At 38.3% G+C, this 20,740-nt stretch overlaps 1 protein-coding gene across 2 annotated transcripts in view; it reads right to left on the bottom strand.

Moving 5' to 3' along the window:
* Positions 1 to 20,740, bottom strand: part of ZNF536 (zinc finger protein 536) — a 318,653-nt gene that overhangs the window by 18,976 nt on the left and 278,937 nt on the right. For both annotated transcript variants that reach the window (XM_020985064.2, XM_020985063.2), the window contains exon 4: positions 5,025 to 5,177. In XM_020985064.2, the coding sequence (XP_020840723.1) occupies positions 5,025 to 5,177 (153 nt within the window). The remainder of the gene's footprint in view (positions 1 to 5,024; positions 5,178 to 20,740) is intronic.

Raw genomic sequence — 20,740 nt, 5'->3', positions numbered from 1 at the left:
GGTGTTTGTGAAACTCTTTGAAGATGAAAGGTTGGATCTTTAACTGCACTAAGAACTTTTATCATTATGGTGATGGCGGGGAGTTATTATATCTCACTTTTCATCCCATGAACTCAATGCACTTTCCAAATGCTATGCCATTAATGCTGATGATGTGTTAGCTAGGCAGGCCCAAAACAACTAAACCCATTGTGTAGGTAGAGAAACTGAGGCAGGCTATGCTTCAGGCGGCACTGCCTTGTCATTCATGAATATGTGTTAGTTCAGGGTGAGGAAGAACACAAGGCTGGCCCTGCCTTCCCCTGAGGTCATCAGGATGTAGTGAGGTCACATAATGATTTGACTTCGGCTGTGTGTGTCCACTGTCCCCAACTTACTGGTCTATTCAATCAATTCATTGAAAGATGTTAAAAGCCAAATTGTAGGAATAATTAGTGACAACTATTCAAAGCCTAGTTTGCAGTGCAAAGGAAAATAAAGATGAAAAGAAGACAAGAGTCCCTACTTTATTGCTAGAACAGAACTTAGAATGGATCATCTGGTTGTTTGGTAGGGAATTTACTGTTTTAGCCAGTTGCTTTGATATCATGGGGACCCAAACTCTGTTGTGCTTAATTTATACAATACAGTCTCTGCTAGGTGACTGTCACTGACCTTCACCCACTCCTTCGAAATGCTAGAGAAAAGAATCATAGAAAACATTCCACCCACTTTCTTTGGTTCTACTGGGAAAAGTTTTCATGGAATTTGGATGATATGGATTCAAGTGTGTTCTCAAATGCACTGTCAACTGTGAGGTGATAATTCTTCACATAACCTTCATCCCTACGTCTTGCCCCTCCATACATACACACACACACACACACACACACACACACACACACAAATGTATGTATGTGCCAACACAGAACTCCTTTACCTTCCCCAAACAAAGGCATAAGGCACATGGGTAGGGCTAGACACATTGCATACTGATGTACTCCAATGAGGCATATTCCTCTGATCATGGTGGCATATCCCTGAAACATCATCTATCTACTTTCCATTTTCTTTCCTGCTAGTTGAAAGAGGTTTCCAAGTGCGGAGTTAGAGAGTGAGAAGTATGGAACGTTGAGCACAGCACAGAGAAACCATATTAATAAACATACTCACATAAATTGGAAAAATAGGACTTATTTTTAATTGGTTTGTGAACTTGAACATCTCTGAGTTGCCACTCATAGGGCTATTTGCTATCTTTCTTTATGATGGTCATTCTAGTAATAGCAGCTCCCCTATGGAAAGCCAAAAGTGTTCCTAAAACACTGGGGAATGCATTAGTTATATATAATGGGCTATATCATAAGGTATCATATAATCTGAAAAATCACAGTGAGCCTATGTAGCGGTCAGTGTGCAAGTGTTCCTCCCACAAGGAGCCAAGACTTTCCCGGTAGAGCATGGGATAGATTGAGGGGGTGGGCACATTCATTCCTTCAGGCTACTAGGGGACTGGCAGGTATGTAACTGTTCTGGTATAGTGATTGCATGCCCTGGGCATCATTGTATTCACACCTTAAGCAATACCCCTGGTGACTATCAAAGAGGGAGGGCACTTTACTACACATTAGATTATTATCAAGGGGAAAAAGGAATCCAATTTAATGTATTAGATAACTTAATTATTGTACAGAGTATACTGAATACCCTGTTGATACAGCTTTATTGCATCAAGTTGCATGTTATAACTGAATACTTATTGATACTTGGCTTTTCCTAACCTACATTGATTGGGTCCAGATACTACTGCTTTTCATTGCGCTTTTGGGGAATAACTGAGCATGCCCGATGTCTATAAACATCTTCCCAGGAGTCCCATTGCCATCCAAGGTATTGTTACAGAGAGGGGTGAAGTCGCAGCGTGCATTCAGAATTGGCAGTGACTAATGACTTCTCTGATGGCAGCCAGAGGTGGGCCAGTGTCTGTTGCCAGCCCAGCTTGGGGAATTCACATCTGTCCCCTAGGCTTTCAGTCCCAGGGGATATTTTGAATTAGATCTATCTCCTAGGGTAGTGCTACCAAATTTGAGCTACCTGTAGGCTGCTCCCAAGCCCCCCAGGTGTTCAGAAAAACCTGACTACTGTTAAACTACTTGAGCTCCTCTTTAATAAACAGGTGTTGGGAAAAGAAGAGCAGTAATTGAGTTAATGTAGTGGAGAAAAAAAGAAAAGTGGTTTTTATCAGTCAGTGTTATGTGACCAAGACTTCTAATAAAGATGGAGTATGATGAAAGAATACAGAGCCTGTACCACCTCTTATCCTGGGCAATTAAAGTTACTCCTTTGTTACATGTTGGCTCTGAAAAATGTACTCAACAGAGTGCACTACAGAAAACTTTTCTTCCTAAAAAATATTGTACCAAAAGTGTGTGCTGTAAACCATGTGCCCAAACAGATTCAGAGAGAAGTATCAGGAAAAAAAAAACCCAGGCAGTACATTTTAATAACTGGAATCCAACTATTAAATCATTTAATAAGAAATACCTGGTTTTGATTTTTAATTACTCTTGTAATCTACACTTTTACATAGTTATAATGAATGTTTATTTTGGTTATTTAGAACATGCAACACTTTCTGCTCTATTCAAATATACAAGTGTAATCATTTTCCAACTTCTTTGTTCTTAGATAAAAAGGAAATTGATCTTTATCTTGTGACGATTATGCTTTTTAAATGCAGCATACTGCAAATGGTATTTGCGTGGGTGACATTTCTATGCTTTCTCTCTTTTCTTCATGATGTTGTAAGGTTGTGGAAATGCCTTTGTCAGTGGGTGCCTCCCTGGTTCTCTGTCTGCACTTTCTGCCCTAAACTCTGACTCAGTGGGCTTCTGGGTGAGTAATCCTTCTTAACCTTTAAAATCACACAAAGCAGCTTCCGCTACCCCCCTCATGGACAGGATGGAAGCAGAGATTCTTGCCAGTGTGGCTACTAATTCTGCCAGGAGAAGAGGTGAGCGGGTGGCTAAGCACTTAACTTAGCTGACTTAGAGGAAGCTGACTGTGAGGCAGGACCTCGGGACTTCAGGGGATGAAAGAAATAAATGCCCTCAGCGTCGTTCCCTAGTCTGTGATGGTATCTCCCAAAGTGCCTACTTATACATCAGAAGCAGTTTATCCACCTTGTAGGAAGCTGTACTAGAACCCTATACCCATCTTAAAATAACAGTCAATGAAATAGGTTATCCCTTACCCTAGCCCAACACGCTTATGAATGGCAGGATGGTGAATAACTCTGAGTCACTGTTTGTTTCCCCCACACACACACACACACATTTCATTGTAGCCTGGTGATCCTTAACTATTAGAGGCCTCAGTCCCTAAATGGGGAGGAACATGAATCTCAGCATGGCTTGGACAGTGAAGATGTCAGTGGGAAGCATTTCCAGAACTCCTACTCTCACCTGCGGGGATTTCTCCTTTATATGGCCTCAAATCATAGTTAGTGTCTCAGCATCAAAGATTCATTGAATTTCTGGGTTGTAAAGGCTCTCAGCAGTCATCTAATCCAATTTCTACCTAAAACACGAGTCCCCTCTACAATATACCTTGACAAATGGTCATCTATCCTCTGCTGGAAGACCTTTGTATCAGGGATCTCTCTACCTCACAAAGCAGTGCCTTTTATTGTTGAACAGCTCTAATTATTAAGAAATTCTTCATACAGGATCAAAATATGCCTCCCTGCAAACTTCCACCTGGTGGTCCTACTTTTGCTGTCTAGAAATTGTTTTCCTAGGTCCCAGTCCTTATTTTCAGATGCAACGAATCTGCTCCCTTTGTGGGAATCTAGAACTTGATTATATATGTCTATGTATTTTTCTTTCATTAGACTCTTAAAGCTGATAAAAATCTTGTAAATCATCCAGTCCAATCTCCTAATTTTTTTTTTTAGATAAGGCAACTGAGGTTCATAGAAGTAAGATGATTTGCCCAGAGGCCCCAAATTGATAAGTAATAAAGTTGGTAGTTGACTCCAGGTCTCCTGGCTCTTAATTCAAGGGTCTTTCCCCTTCACCCCTACACTACTCTATTGCTGTTTCATCATGAAAATGAATCTTATTTCCCCAACTAGATTGAAAGACATTTAAAGAATAGAAACAATAATACCTTCTTCTTTTCTTATGGCCTTCACAGTGTCTATGGTAGGGTTAAACACATACCATTGCTTCATAGATGCTGGACAGACTAACCACTCAAGTCAACTTGACGAGAGCTAAACATCTGAGAAGGGGAAATAAGAATGGGAGGCATGGTGTTCGGAAATACAGGAGGAAAAGCCTTCCCTGAAGCAGCCTCACAACCAGTATGCAAAACAAGACTAACCCAGCACTGCACACCCCCAAAGTGTATTCTCAGCGTCAGTACGCTTTTTATAAACCAGGTAAGGCCATTAGGTGGCCTAGTCTTTCACCACATAATGAGAAATGAGGCTTGTAGACATTAAATATCTCTGAACAGCCTTCTGCTTTATTGATTCCTTGGGAAATATGCCACAATTATTTTTGAAAATAGATGGTGTATTTGTCTATCCTCTGAAGCAACTCAAACTCCAATAGACAAAGTGTCAGGAAAATATCAAAGAAAATGGAGGTGTCCATATTCCAAATAGATTTGGGTGAAAGGTGGTAGAACTCTGTAAAAAACTAGTGGAAATATCTTAGTAGACCATAATGGGTAGAAGATCAGGAAAGCAGCCAAAGTGATGAGAAGACTGGGATAAAACCAAAGCAGAAAAAACTGGAAAAGGCTGCTAGGAAGTTCAAAAGGGGCAACAGACCTAGTCTTTGGCTAGAATAAGAAAGAAGTGTTCAATGGTAAGTGTGATAAACCAGGGAATTGGAGTACATCTATATAGTCTGGGCCTCATTTCCGAGCCAGAGACACTGATTCAGTCACGTGATCCTGGCCTGTTAGGAATGTGCCAAGCCCCTCTGTTCCTGAGTGTGGCTTGGAATGCCCTCAATCTGTCCCAGGTTTCTCACCTGTATGTATTCTCAGATGCACCTTTAAATGGTGGGATGTTCGGAAAGTTTTCCCACAATAAGGGCAGTCCTTCATTGCCGATCCAAGGCTCCTATCTCTCAGTAGAGCTGGTGGCTGGACTCCGACAGATCTCCCAGCCTCTTCACCAATGTCTGCAACAGAGGAAAAACGTTCTCACATCACTTCAGCACATGTCAGAAGTTGTTCGCACCAAAACTGCTAACACAACACAAAGTTAAACATGTCAATACTACACCTGTCTATTTCATTCTTTAAATCTGACAGAATGCTGACAATTCATGTATTTTCTTGTTATTCTCTTAAATTATTTCATCTTTCCTATCATCTTTTTAAGCAGCATATGGTACCTTTATATTGAACTGAATTATACAAGAAAAGAAACAGCTGTGTCAGCAGCTGGTTTGATTTCTTCTTTTGCTTAGCTCCTATTAAATATTTTTTTGAAAAGTTTAAAATGTTAGTGTTTTGTTGAATCTGATTAATTTATAATATGAACTAGCTGGATAGTTTACTTTGTGATCAAAATCACATTTGCATTAAATAAAGCAATAAATGAAAAAAAATATGCCTCAGCTGAGTCCCACCAACATGATAAAACACACACACACACACACACACACACACACACACACACACACACACAGAGCTATTTTGGGACAGGAAAGAGAATTATCCAAACTGCTCATTTGTCCCTTGTAGTGTCTTCTATACATGCACCAATGCAATCTCTGGAATGGAAGGACAGAAAGTATGGAAATTCTGTTCCACAATTAGATGATGATAAACATATAGCGACATATTCAAAGTCATGTGCAAAAACTCAGCTGCAAAACTCCCATAAACTTACAGCCTCACAGAGTTAAATCTTTTTGCAGTGACTTGAACATTTTCCCTGCAAAGTATCAATACAAATTGTTTCTCCTGCTGTTATTTGTTATGCAACCCAAACCATTAGAAAATGGAATAAAATTTACATATCGCTGCCTTCTGCACAGAAATTATGGGACATAATAGTAAATAAAAGTGTTAAAATATTTCGGGGGCTGGAGGATATGTTATTGCAGCACCCGAGGTCTGACACCAAACAGCCGAAGGAGGCAATATTAGTAAGACAGGATGAGCATGGTAGCATCTCTGAAAAGGAAAGGCAAGAGAACAACTTTGTTTGGGCTCAGCTGGGTCTTCTTTGGGACTCTTCCTCGCATCAGAAGGACACAGAAGGTGAGCCCCTAGAGGGCTGTAGCAGGTTCAAAGAAAATGTATTTGTACAGTGCCCAACACAATATTGTGTGTTTGATAATGTCGGCATGAAGATGGGAATAGAACAGCTTCATGAGAACTGGTCTGAGGTTTCAGTTTTGCAAAGGACATCCGTCAGTTTTTTGGCACGAGTGACCAAGTGAAGGAGGGAAGAGTTCTCTTGTCTGTGAATGCTGCCCCTTTCTCTGGATAGAGAAGCATGAACTTCTTGTGCATGGTCCCAGGGACCGTGGCATTCTGAATAACGTGTTTGTCAGGGGTTTTGTATTTCTTGGACAATAATTTTGGTGAAGGAAATAAAATTTGAATTGTAGAACATCAGAGTCTCAGAGTCAGGAAGGACCCAAGAAATCTTCTCATCCAACAACTGCCCTCTACAAAATCCTGCACAAGTGATCATGAAGCGTCCACTTCAAGACCTCCAGTGAAGGGGAACCAGCCACCTCCCAAGGCAGATCATTCCCTTTTGGCTCGCTGAAAATGTTTGGAAGTTTTCTGTTTTCCTTATATAGAGCCAAAGTTTATCTCCCTATAACTTCCACAGAATTTGTTATGCTCCTAGTTCTGCTTGCTGAGGCTAAACATAAGTCTAATACTTCTACTTGGTTGCCCTTTTAAATATTACAAAAATCAGTTATCATGCCTGCCCCCTCCCTACATTTTCTCTTTTTCAGATTCCCTATTATTGGTTTCTTCATCCAGTCACCCTTACCATCCTGGTAACTCTTCTCTGGACCCACTCCAGTTTTTAGTACTTTTCCTAAAATATGGCACTCTAAATTGGGCACAAGAGTCCAACTGTGATCTGACAAAAGCAGAGAAGAGTGGAATTATCACCTTGCTCTTTCTAGATGTCATGCCTCTCTTACTTTGGCATAACATACCATTAATATTTTTGGCTTCCATGTAAGAGTGTGCTGTTAAATATTTAACAACTGTCTTTCTGGAAAATAAAAATGCAAGGCGCGCTATTAAGGTTAATCTACATCATCAACATTACATGATTTCTTAAGTCTAGATTTTTTTTCAATTTTTAACATTTTTATTTAAAGTCTTGGGTTCCAAATTCTATCCCTTCCTTCCTCCCCAGCTCTGTCTCTGAGATGGTAAGCAATTAGATACAGGTTATATATGTGCAATTATATAAAATTTTTATGTTAGTCATTTTGTTCAAGATTCAAATAAAAGAAAAAGAAAGAAAGTGAAAAATAGCATGCTTCAGTCTGTATTCAATCCATATCACTTCTTTCTCTGGAGGCAGATAGTATGCTTCATCATTAGTCCTTTGGGATTGTCTTGGATCATTGTATTGCTGAGAACAGCTAAGTCATTCACAATTCTTCACCAATTTTGTTTCTTCATCAATATCACTGTTACTGTGTACAACATTTTCCTGGTTCTGTTCAGTTCACTATGCATAAGTTCATGTAGGTCTTTCCAGATTTTTCTGAAATCATTCTGCTTGTCATTTCTTTAGCACAATAATATTCCATTACAATCATATACCACAGCTTGTTTAGTCATTCCTTAATTGATGAGCATCCCTTTGATTTCCAATTCTTAGCCACCACAAAAAGAGAGCTATATTAATATTTTTGTACAAATAGGTCCTTTTCTCTTTTTTTTGGATGTCTTTGGGACATAGACCTAGCAGTGGTATTGATGGATCAAAGGATATACACAGTCTTATAGCCCCTTGGGCATAGTTCCAATTTTTTGTTCAGAATGGTTGGATCAGTGCATTAGTGTCCCAGTTTTCCTATATCCCCTCCAACATCCAACATTTTCCTTTTTTGTCATGGTAGCCATTCTGATAGGTGTGAGGTGGTACCTCAGACTTGTTTTAATTTGCATTTTTCTGATCAATAGTGTTAAGTCTAGATAATTTTTTTAAAAAATTGCATCATGTCGTATGGTGTTTGCCATTTTCTGAAGTGTGATTGCTCACATTGAAAATTTCACAATCCAGAGCTTATTTGAATTGAGTCCAGTGTACCCTGCTTGTGTACGATATCATTAGCTTGATCTTGAAATACTACTAAAGCTACCAGTTGTGCTTCTTCCTTGGAAATTCATTCCAAACTTCTCCAGAATCCTTCCCATACAGATTATGTCCACCATTTAAAAAACTGATATAAATTCCTTGGAAATGTTTGATTATGAGTTCCATTGTAGCTGTCCATCTATGCCCACTCCCTCCTCCACTAAAAATAGTCAAAGTATCAAAGGATCAGCCATCTGAAGAATCGAGTAATGTCCCTTAAGGGGTTTACATGATTAGTTTCTAGTTTTTTATATGAGTGGAACTGTCCTAATTCACACCGAATAAAGACATATCTAAGTTTTGTTGTTTAGTTGTGTCCAACTCTTTATGGCCCCAATTGAGGTTTTCTTGGCAAAGATACTGGAGTAATTTGTCATTTCTTTCTTCAACTCATTTTACAGATGAGGAAACTGAGGCAAACAGGGTTAAGTGACTTGCCTCGGGTCACACAGCTAGTAAGTGTCCGAGACCACATTTGAACTCACAAAGATGAGTTTTTCTGAGTCCAGACCTAGTACTCTATTCATTGCGCCACCTAGCTGCTCCCACATATCTAAGTACACACAACTTATGGCCTAACTGACTAACCAGAGAGGGTGAAGAGGCACGTTTTTTAAAGCCAGACTCAAATGCCACCTCCTTCAGGAAGCCTTCATTAACTTCCTGGTCTCCCCACTCTTGTCTAATGTATTCATTACATGCCAATTTGCATCATGGCTTTCTGTGTTTGTATCTCTCTTACCCTTGTCGGATGAAAAGCTTCAGAAAGGAAGGAATTATAGATTATCTAAACTTGGTACATTCCCCAATACCTAACTGAAAGTTCTGCTCATAGTAGGTGTCTTAATAAATACTCTTTGAACTGCAGGTGAAAGTTTGCAGATTTACCCAGCTAGCATGGACCTCGATGGACTCGTGCTGATTGCCAAGCTTGACTGCTCAGAAATGAACATCTGGAATAAGACCCCTGTCTGTCCTCTTTCCCCCACCAAATATTATCAATCCGTCCTGCCAGAGCTAGTCAGCTTTCTTTGTGCTAGGAGCACTGGGTCGGCTTAAAACAAATATGAACCTGATTAAAATTCTGCACGTGTCCTCTTGGAATATAGTTAAGATAGACTGTTTAAGTTAGGAGGCCAATAACTGTCATTTTGAATTATTAGCAAGACTTAAGTGTACTGGATGTTGGCTTTCAAGGTAGAAGTGGGCAGGTGCTGACTTTACTTTTCAATTCATATGGCCTCTTCATTTTCCACAGTTTGTATGGAGAACATCCTTCCCAAAAGTTTTCTGCAATGATGGCCACTGTCTCTGAGCAATAGTGGTTTAGAGATTACCAAATGGAACCACAGTAGAGATAATAAACGGTGTATTTGGAGTTTAGGTTTCAATAAGTGCCCTGGGAACATTATGGATAAATATATAGATAACACTAACAAGGCACTCTGGAGGAATTTACAGAATAAGAGTACTAGTTATGTTTTGCTATATGTCACTCTAAGTGATTGCCTGTTATCTATTTTCCTTTTATCTTTCTATCTTGAATATGTGTGGCCCAATAAAAAAGAATAAATTTGTAAGATAAACAGCTTTCTGTGCAGATTTAAGAGTCTAATTTTCGCTTTACTCAGAACTGAATTTTTTTGGAGAGCCAGTAAGACTAGAGTTTACTCTACGACTAATCCTACTAAGAAAACAAACTCAAAACAACAATGAAGGATAAGATGTGGGTGGCCCTGAGAAGTATTCACAGAAACATAAAGCCAACTACAGCGGATGGCGGGCTAATCTTTATTCCAGTTGTCTTACAGAATTCTTTCCCATGTATGTATGTGTGCGTGCTTACACACATATGCACAGAGAAAGAGACTTATATGTGAGTACATATATATATATATATATATATAATTATTGTAGATTTATTGATATATATTATAAAATGTAAGATATTGTTAATATATTTTCCTATTATGGAAAGAGATGAGACTGAAGCTAACAGGAAGAGAGTGCCCTGCACATAATATAATGCACAGATATCACACACAGTACAACATAGAGCACAGTCCTAAGAATTTGATGCAAAGATGAATGGATCCCCTCTTTTTGGGTTTCTTCTTTCCCATGATGACAAAAGTACTTGCAGCTGCTCCTACCTAGAAGAAACTTGGTGTGCCTGAATTTTATTACTTCAACTGCTGTTTTACACAGTCAATCAACAGCATTTATTGGTCCTGGTTATGGACCATTTCTGACTCAATCTCCATCTTATTCTGATCCTTCCTGGGCAAGGATTTATAAAGGGAGAATGGAAGACATTTGAAAAATCACATTTGCAAACCCTCTATGACCAGGTGGTCATGATTATGGATGACTACATATAGAAAAAAAATCAATCGTTTCCTATGCTATATGTATAATTTCATGGATTCAACTAAACCACAGAGGAAAAGCAAATATTTCATTCAAAACATGCATATAAATACTAATTTACATTTACAGGTATTAAAGAAGATAACCGTTTTCTATATGAACATTTATATTACTTTTATACCAATTTCCCTATACATAATATGTATGCTTAAATAAAGAAAAAGGACAACTTGCTAGCATAGAACTCATTGTATATGTTTTCTTCCTCTGTCCAGTGATGAATTTGGAGTTACATTATCTCTAAGATCACTTTCACCTCCTGCAATCTATGGTAGCATTGTCCTGTGGACAATCACAGACAAAGGCATATATGTCCTTATTTATATATATATATATATATATGCCCTTTCCCCCCATGGACCTGAATATTTGCCATCTACCTAACAGGCCATGAATGAGCTCCCTGAGCTTTTGTTCAGTAGAATACCAAATATTTGCATTCATTCATTCATTGATGTTAAATCATCAATAAGTCTTTCACAATGTAGGTACCAGGATTGGGTACAGAATACAAGATGGGGAAATTAGAAGATATGACAATAGTCTACATGGACTCAGGTGTCTTCTTTTTTTCTGTATGGCTTTTAAGCATTTCCACTAAATAAGGTGTCACAATAGATATGTATTATTAAAGATTTAGAATACTGCGTTTATTAAGCACTGACTACGTCCAGAACTCTGTGATGGGCCCTTGGCGGGGAACAACGGTTAGCTGATAGTGACGGGCTTACATAGAGAATGATAAAAGGATAAGATACAAACATTGACTACAATAAATGATAATGGATGATGAGCACAGTAGAGAGATACAAAATAAAATGTCTAATGTGAGGTGGGAGGAAAACGGTTAATGTTGAGAAGGGATATTAGAGGAAAAAAACCTCTTGGAAGAGATGATATTTAAACTGAAATTTAAAGAACTGGTAAAGATTCAACATGTAAAGAGGAGGAGGAGGAATTTCTCAGCATAGAGAACAACATGAGCACTGTTGCAGAGACAGAGAGATGTAGATAGGACATGTTCTAGGAACAGAGACTATTCTAGCTTAATTGGAGCATAGGGCGAATGGAGGTGGTACAGTAGAGAGAGCATCAGGTCTAGAGTTAGGAAGAGATGAGTTCAAATTACCTTGAGATTTACTAGCTGTATGACCCTGGGCAAGTAACATAACTTCTATCTGCCTCAGTTTCCTAACCTATAAAGTGGGGAAATTAATAGCATCTACTTCCCAGTGTTGTTGCAAAGTTCAAATGAGATAATAATTGTAAAGCACTTAGCACAGTACCTGGAACATAAAAACCATTATACATATGTTAGCTATTATTACAAGGCTGAGAAGGTAGGGTTGTGGCAGATATGGAGGGCCTTGAAGGTCAGGTAAAGAAGTTTGAGCTCTACTCTGGAGGAAATGGGGAGTCACTAAAAGATTTTTATTAGAAGAGCAATGATTAAATCTATGTATAAGAAAGATTATTCTGGCAATGGCATTAAAGATGGATTGGAAGGAAGATAAAAGGAAGGTAGGAAGGCCTGTTAGGTTATTCCAACAGTTTACACATGGGTGGTGGCAATGGGAATAGAGTATGATTTCACAGACATCGTAACCAATAGGATATAATCCCAAGGTTGAAAACATGAAAGCCTGAGTGAATTATGGCACAGCAGATAAAAATCATGAAAGCATCAACAACATTTGTAGAGAAAGATGACAAAATTGGTTTTGGAAACGCTGGAATCAAGGAATGTTAGTGGGACACCCAAATGAGATATCCTCTAAATATCTAGAAATGATTACGATAGCTAACATTTATAGGACTTTAAGGTTTGCAAAGAATTTCATGTATATTATTTCATTTGATCCTCACAACAACCTCACAACAACACAACAACACTTAATTGAGTTAAGTGCTGGTATCTCCATTTTACAAATTAGGAAAGTGAGGATGAGGGTCACATTGCTAGTAAATATCTGAGAATTTGAATTCCTCATGATGCAACTTATCTCCATGATGTAGATATGCAGTTCAAAAGTTGGGTCAAGGCTGAAGATAAAGATTCTGGAGTCATTTGTATAATGATGGGAGTGAATGAGATTATCATCTGAGATTCCTCGGCTGAGGACTACAAGGAGCTCAGAAAACACAGAAAGGTTACATTCCTATCATGTAGAAACCTATAGCTTAGGATAGGCAACATATAATGAACACCAAACTATTGTTTGCAATCAAAAAATTTTTTTTCAGAGGAAATGGGGTGAAGTGACTTGCTCAGGGTCACACAGCTAGTAAGTGTCAAGTGTCTGAGGCCAGATGTAAATTTAGGTCTTCCTGAATCCAGAGCTGGTGCTTTATCCCCTGCGCCATCTAGCTTCCCCTCCAATCAGTTCTTAACTATACATACTAACAGAAGAGCCAGAAAGCCAAAGAAGTAGATCATAGGATTTAGTAAAAGAAAGAATTTTTGAGATCATTTTATCCAATCATTTCATTTTATAAATGAGGAAACTGAGGCCCAGAGAAGGGAAGGCAACATAGGTAGTAAATAGTAGAGCAGCAGAGCTGGTTTTCAAGCCTAAATCCTGAATCTAGTGTTCTTTCCACTGTACTGTCTCTAATCCAAAATTATTGATATTTACCTCTCAAATGTATTTTATGCTTGATGTTACCATTTTTGGAGGTGAGGGGACTTTGATGGGGGAAAATTCAAGAGCAGTTAATTATTTGTGCCCAAGGTGTGGGAGAGCCTTCTGAGCTCGTGTTCGTCTGATCAGCCCTAGTTGGACCCACAGTACCTGGACTCCAACATAGTGATGTCATTTTGGTCCTCTTCAAGGGCAAAGGACAATATCCAACCAGCAGTGGTACACATGCACATATTTATATAATATAGGCATATGTGCAACTGTGTGTATATCTTTATAGATTATATCTGTATATCCATATGTATATACATTATACACATATACATATATTGATAATGTTACAGATGAATTACACATGAGTGTCTTTATACTATACCTGTTTATACATATTCATATGTGAATACATAAACATGTACACATATTTGTATTATATGTGTATACACATAACATATTCCCTATATATATATATATAAAATATACATATACATACATACATACATATATATATATATATATATATATATATGTATGTATGTATATGTATATTATATATATATATATAATATACATATACATACATACATATATATATATATATATATAAAGAGGCTGAGACAAATACAAATGTGTATATATATATATATATATATATATATATATATACATATATATTATAGACAGAGAGAACAGAGTACTTGTTGTGACTATAATCTTATGGTTAGAAGAGACTTTAGAAGGCCTCTAATACAGTGCCCCATTGTAATCACAGAAGGTTCCTTAAACAGTCCTCCAGGAAAATCAATGCAATCAGAATCAGAGGCCTTGTCAGCCTCAAGTCCTTCATTTGACTCATCCATTGCAGGTGCCCTTACAAGGCAGCTTCCTCCTTTTTGTGGAAACATAGGTCTCCTCATGTGCAGCTATAAAATTTCCCCATAAGCCTCTTTCTCCAATACTCTTGTACTCCCCTACCATCCCAGGCCTGGCTGGACCATAAATGTCATACAGAGATGTGAAATTTTTAAAGTCAGATTTAGCTGAATAGAATGTCATTGGTAGGTTGTAGAAACATACTCAGGTTGACTAATGGTTCTGGAAAAGATGGAAAGAAGGAAGGAAGGAAGGAAGGAAGGAAGGAAGGAAGGAAGGAAGGAAGGAAGGAAGGAAGGAAGGAAGGAAGGAAGGAAGGAAGGAAGGAAGGAAGGAAGGAAGGAAGGAGGGAGGGAAGGAAAAGAGAGAGGAAAGAAAGAAGGAAGGAAGGAAAAGTTTTCTTTTAAAATTTTATGTATTCTCAGCTCTAAAATCAGATTCAGTAATATTATACAGCCAACTTCAATACAGTGCCTCAATGCATACAGTTTAGAAAGCATTCCATTTTTTAAAAAAGTAATGAAGTTGGTATAGTGAACAGGGAGTTACTTCAGTAACATTAAGGAGATAAGATGGTTATATATCTTGGCATTTATTAATTTATGGCATAAAATAGTCAGGGATATTTTTATTTCTGTGAAACTTTAAGTAGACTATGGGGATAGAGAGTATACTTTGTTGTGATGGGCTTGTGCTCAATTTCTGCACAATAATTCACATTTATAAAGCATTTTTTAAGGATTACAAGGTGCTTTTCTGTGCTCTGTAGTGTGCATTTTTACTTTACTAATGAGAAAAATGATCTGTTGACTATTAGCAGGTGAAGAAGCAGTTTAGGAGAACATTGGAAATCTTATTCTCTTTTTTATTCTTAACACAGTACAAATCTCTAAGCCATTTTCAGTGGTAAGGAAATATCTTGTGCTCCAGAGAAAGTCCATAGGAATGCATTTTTTATCTTGAAAATTTTAAGAGTTTTAGAGACAAGGAAGACTATTGTGCTTAATAACCTAATGGAAAACAATTATTTCTACATCAAATGTCATCTGTCAATCATCAGGCTCATGTTATTTTTGTAAACATTTTTAAATGTGTAATCATATTAAAGTTTCCCCTCAACATACAAAAGGATTATAATAGTATTATAAATAACTGTAGTTGGTTCCTTAGAATAAGCCACTTGCATCTTAGACTAATATCAATTTGCTGCCTCTGTTGTTTCATCAAAGCTTCAGATTTTACGATGACCATATACAGTCATGTTTAACAGTTCAGTATTAATATGGATTGGCCAGAGTATTTGTTTAAATGGATGGCTCTTTTAGAAACGGAAGAGAGGTTCACTAGTGGGAGAGAACCATTTAATCCTAATTTGAGTTTACTAAAAAATATAAGTGAAGCAATGTCTTATTCATTGGGATGAGGAAGCCGTGGGAGATATACCCATGTCAACTTTTCTTTGATTATGCTAAGACCTCCCTTGAAACTAACTCAGAATTCTGTAGAACTCCATTGACACATACTTGGTAAAATCTAACTTGAACTCCTTGGAATCATGGGAGTGGGACTACATGATAAATAAAGATCTAAAAAGTTATAGCTTTTTTTTAAGAAGGAAGAGGAAAAGAAGAATGAAAAGGATAGAGAGAAGGATGGGAGGGAGGGAAAAGGGAGAGAGAAGAGGGCAAGTGAGAGGGAAAGGGAGGGAATAAGAAAGAAAAGGGAAAGAAGGGGATAAAAAAAGAAAACAAAAAGACAAAAATTAAAATAAAGAGATTGATAAAATGAAAGAGATTCAAAAACAAAAGAGAAGAAAGAAAGAGAGGAAAAAGAAAGGAGAAAGAAAGAAAAAAGTAAAGGAAGAGAGAGAAAGAAAGAGAAGAAGAAAAGGAAAGAAAGAAAAAAAAGCTGCATGCTTCTTGGACATCATATAGCTTCTCTAAAGCAACATTTTGATGAGTTAAGTGAAAATGAATCAGAAACACATGGATTAAATTCCCCTTGAAATACACAAGGGTTTCAAAATCAAGCACCGAGGGCCAAATGTGTTTTGGTTTTACCAAATCTAATGTATTTTCAAAAGAGTCAGGGAAAGTTTGCAGGATCCCTTTTCTCTTGTCCGTACTTAAGGAGCCATTCTCTTTGGCCCTGAATAGGTTTTCTGATATAGGATCTTCTCTAAGCCCCTTCCTTTTTATGCTCTGGTCTTGGAGCAATCCTGACAGTCTGCAAGGTCCCTTTTTGGGGAAGTTCATGGCTCAAGGTAGGATCAGCAGTAGACCAATTTAGACAGGATCAGGCACTACAAATTACAGTTTTCATCACAGCAGACTCTTGTAGAAAGAGAACATTCAGATCCTAGGGAGCAGGCTCAGGACCCTAGATCAGACGGCACCAGATTGGGATCAGTGACTCCTCTGGTCTCTGTAACTTTGTCACAGCGGCATGGAAACAAGGTCAGCAACAGTATCTGCCCCAGGTCTGGCAAGAAGTCTCAAGAGATCCATGGGTAAGGGGCCAAGAAGATTCAGATACTCCCCTTAACCCTCTACTTTACCCCCTGTTTATACCAGCAACACTTAAGTGTTATCATCAACAAATAAAGAATATGAACAAAAGAGGCAGAAGAGTAGATTGGAACTGGAACCATAACATCTAATCCTGAAAGTCAACAAGAAAGGCATTTCCAGCCAGGGCCAGCCAATCAGAACCAATGCCTCTAACTGCAGAAGGGCTGCCTATTTGGCCTTCTCTCTACCCTGGAAGAGGGACAACAGGAAGACTCCACCACTGGAACACGTCAGGTTGTACCTGTAGAGACTAGGACACGTTCTATAGTGGGTGCCTGGAAAGTGGTAGATGTCATTAATTCCTAAGGTTTAAATGGCTGAGGAGCCATATTGCACTTGCATGATTCTTAGCCAAAATGAAATGACAGGAAAAGGAATGGAGGCCCCAGATGAGCACCGAAAGAGATTAATCAATAGTACCATACAATGAAACAGATAGCTTTAAAAGTAATCCACTCTCTAATTGCACATTGTAATTATTACAAAATATTTGCTATGCTTCTCTTTTTGTCATAACTTATAATTAACTACTGTTTTATAGAAACAGTGTGAACTATAGAGATGGTTCTGCTTTCAATGAAGCCACAAATTCCCAACAGGTTTCTAGGTAATTTATTTAAAATAAAAGGCCTTTTATTTTAAAATCCTTTTGAGATAATTCATTGACACCCCTCCCAAAAATATTTCCAGGGGAAAAGGCACAGTTTTGAATATCTCTTTCCTTGTCTGATTCATTTGAGATATTGTGGTACCTAACTGACTCTGGCATGAGCTGCATCACTTTTTAAAAATGCATTTGGTCAGTTGCCATTAACTTATAGAGCTGAGGTTTTCTCCTGGAAATCAAGCACATTGGAAAGGAAAAATGATGATTTGGAGATAACACATCCCTCTGGAGACTTTTTTTTTGCCATGTTCTTTTTTTAAACAAAGAAGACATCTTAAGCACCTTGCAATCTCTTTCATTTAATAGTTGGCAGAAGGCAAGTCCCTGATGAACATTGGCCTGTGTCTTTCTCTTTAACCAGCTGAGTGATCCAAGCTTTTAATATAGCCGTTCCAATTATTGTAAAAGTCATCTAGTACCTTATAACCACAAATATTGACAGTTTATTGCACAACACATTCATGACATTTGAAGGTCACACCATACATAATACATACTCTTTTATAAAAGTGTCTGGAACAAAGAGATACACGCTAAGCAATTACCCCTCACTGTTTGTGTGTACAGTTTTCAGCTTACTGCAAGCAGCACATGAAGCACATGCCCCATTTTAAATAATCTATTAAGGCAGCATGTAGGAATTCATGACAGATCCTTATTAAATGGCGTGTGTATAAGCTGTGGTCGGATTGGATGACATATGCACTGAATCTAGGCAATTCTCTTCCACTGAATTGAGATTACAAAGCTGCTTGGCCATCTAGATCACTGCCTCACTCCACAATCACCAACCCCTTCCCCCCAAGGCCCCTCAGCAGAATGGAGTTAGAATATGTACTCATTTTTACCTTTGATTTACATGTGACCAAAATAAAATTTTTTAAAGGGCATCTCATACCAGATTCAGATGCTTCTCTTGCCTTCAATAACTTAGGTAGTGATTATGAGTTTGATAATTGAAAGATGGAGAGATAGACATAAATAGACATGGCCTGAATGGTCCTGGGCTTCTTTTGTTGAGAGGTAACTGGCAATAGGATGACTGGGCAGGGTAGAGAGTCTTAGGACATTAGAGGGAAGAATTATTAGTTTATCTGGTCCAAACCCCTTGCTTCATAGAAATAAAAGAGAAACAAATGAAAAAGTGTCTAAGTTCACATAGTAAGTTGGTGGCAGGACCAGGAATAGAACCCAATTTGGTATTCTCCAGTACACCACCCAGTCTCCAAAGAAATAGAAAGCAATTAATAAATACTTTTCCATTCATTCATTCATTCATTCATTCATTCATTCATTCATTCATTCATTCATTCATGTATATTCCTTCATTCCAAAGACAGCCTTTAGAAAAGCTTGCTGATTCAAAAGAAGTGCTACTAGCTACCTAGTAGTCTTGCTCTTTTAAGGGATTCTCTCTTTCTCCACATTTCCCTTCCCACACTTTTTATCTTTTCTCCCTGCGTTCTCTGGCAAGGAAACCACCCAAATCCTCCTTTGTGGGACTACAGAAATAAGAACTTCTTACCACATTGGCTAGTGAATGTTAAAACTTTTCCTTTTCTTTTTGGGGGTGGTAGGGGACAGACCTCTAATTTCATTTGTGTAGTGAATTCCCAGTGAGGCAACAACCTTTGCTAATGGAAATCAGCAACACCCTACAACTGACAGTCTTGGAAAATCATTAGGGGACATTGAGAGGTTAGATTGGTTGCTCAGGACCACACAATTACTATGTGTCCAAGGTGGTACTTAAACCCAGGTCTTCTTGACGCACAGGCTGGCTCTCTAACCTACATGTTATGTTGCCTCTCAGAGGGGTGGGCTTGGGGCTAAAGATAACCCAGCAAGACCTATGATCTGTCATAACTCACCAATGCCTACTCATTCTATGTAACTCACTCTGTCCCAAAATGAAAAGGAGGATATGAAGCCGTTCAGGAAAGAGGTGGGTATGTTGGTGAGGAGGGTGTGATGGTCAAAGAATTTTTTTTTCCAAAGCACCTACACAGCTGCTGTTTTGAGTGCCCTTATAACTGCCATGAAGTACCAAAGGCAGGATTGGAAGGAAAAGTTTGGGATCTAATGAGCTGAGAAATACCTGAGGGTAAGAGTAGATGTGGTTCTTTCGGCCACAAGCCCCATGATTAGCTTTTGTAGGGAGAGTGGGATGCAATCACCAATCCCTTGGGATTAGGCCACAGCCCTCTGAGAGTTAGGTTCACTCTCACCTCCTACTTTTGAGACTACTGTTGAAGCCTACAGGGAATGGGCCAGAGGACAGATAAGTTTTGATGGAGGATACAAGTGGCATGCTCACAAATTGACATCACCCAGAATCTGAAGTGTAAGGCACCATAGGATGAAGGAGGGGCGGTCAGGGGCAGCATAAAGGTACCAGTTACTCAAAGATATGGAGATTCCAGCAGAGGAACTGGATGATGCTTTTAATGTAAACCTTTTCTGTTTCATGATTTTTTCTCTTGGACTAACCCTGTGCTGATGTAGTGACTATCTCACCTTGGTCTAGAATAAAGAAATACGTAACCTTCCTGAACAACCCAGTTTGGAGAAATGCACTCCCAAATTCTGAAGACAAAACTTTGCAAGATTCCTATAAGATACAGAGAAAGGCCGATGCATAATGAGAAGGAACTTCCAGGGCTGTGCATCCATAGCCATAGATGAAGCAGCAGGTCATTAGAATTTACACCAACCCCCTTCAAAGCCTCACTAATAGCTGCTATTTCAAAATATATATGTGCGTGTGTTTATACATAGCCTTAGAATTGTAATAAAATAGAGAAACAACAGGAAAATCCTAGAGATGATCAAAGGTCCCTCAAAAAGTAATTTTATTTTGATTTCTCAAATGGAATCCCTAAAATTTAAGACACAGGGCCAAAATGATTTCTATAAAGAAGACATGTTTATTAGCATTAAATCCTGGGAAAGAGGGTTTCTTTATTAAAAAAAAAAACCCATCCTGAAGCTGAAACTCATACATATTGGTATGTGCCTGTTTCTTTAAGAAGCTATTCTCTGTTTTAGAGGGTAGCATCTAAGACAGAGAGCCCACGTGATCATACAGTTGCTATGGTAAATATGCATTTTTTATTGAAGAGTAAACAGTGGCAGAAAACAAGTGTCAATTGTCAGCTCTTAAGTTACTGCTGTTTCTGCGCTGCAGACTTATCTAGCCCTTTCTTTTTCG

Source organism: Phascolarctos cinereus, unplaced genomic scaffold (assembly GCF_003287225.1).
Source record: "Phascolarctos cinereus isolate Bilbo 61053 unplaced genomic scaffold, phaCin_HiC Scaffold_2;HRSCAF=192, whole genome shotgun sequence".
In the NCBI taxonomy this organism is placed as follows: Eukaryota; Metazoa; Chordata; class Mammalia; order Diprotodontia; family Phascolarctidae; genus Phascolarctos; species Phascolarctos cinereus.
This window is presented reverse-complemented; position numbering and strand designations above follow the sequence as displayed.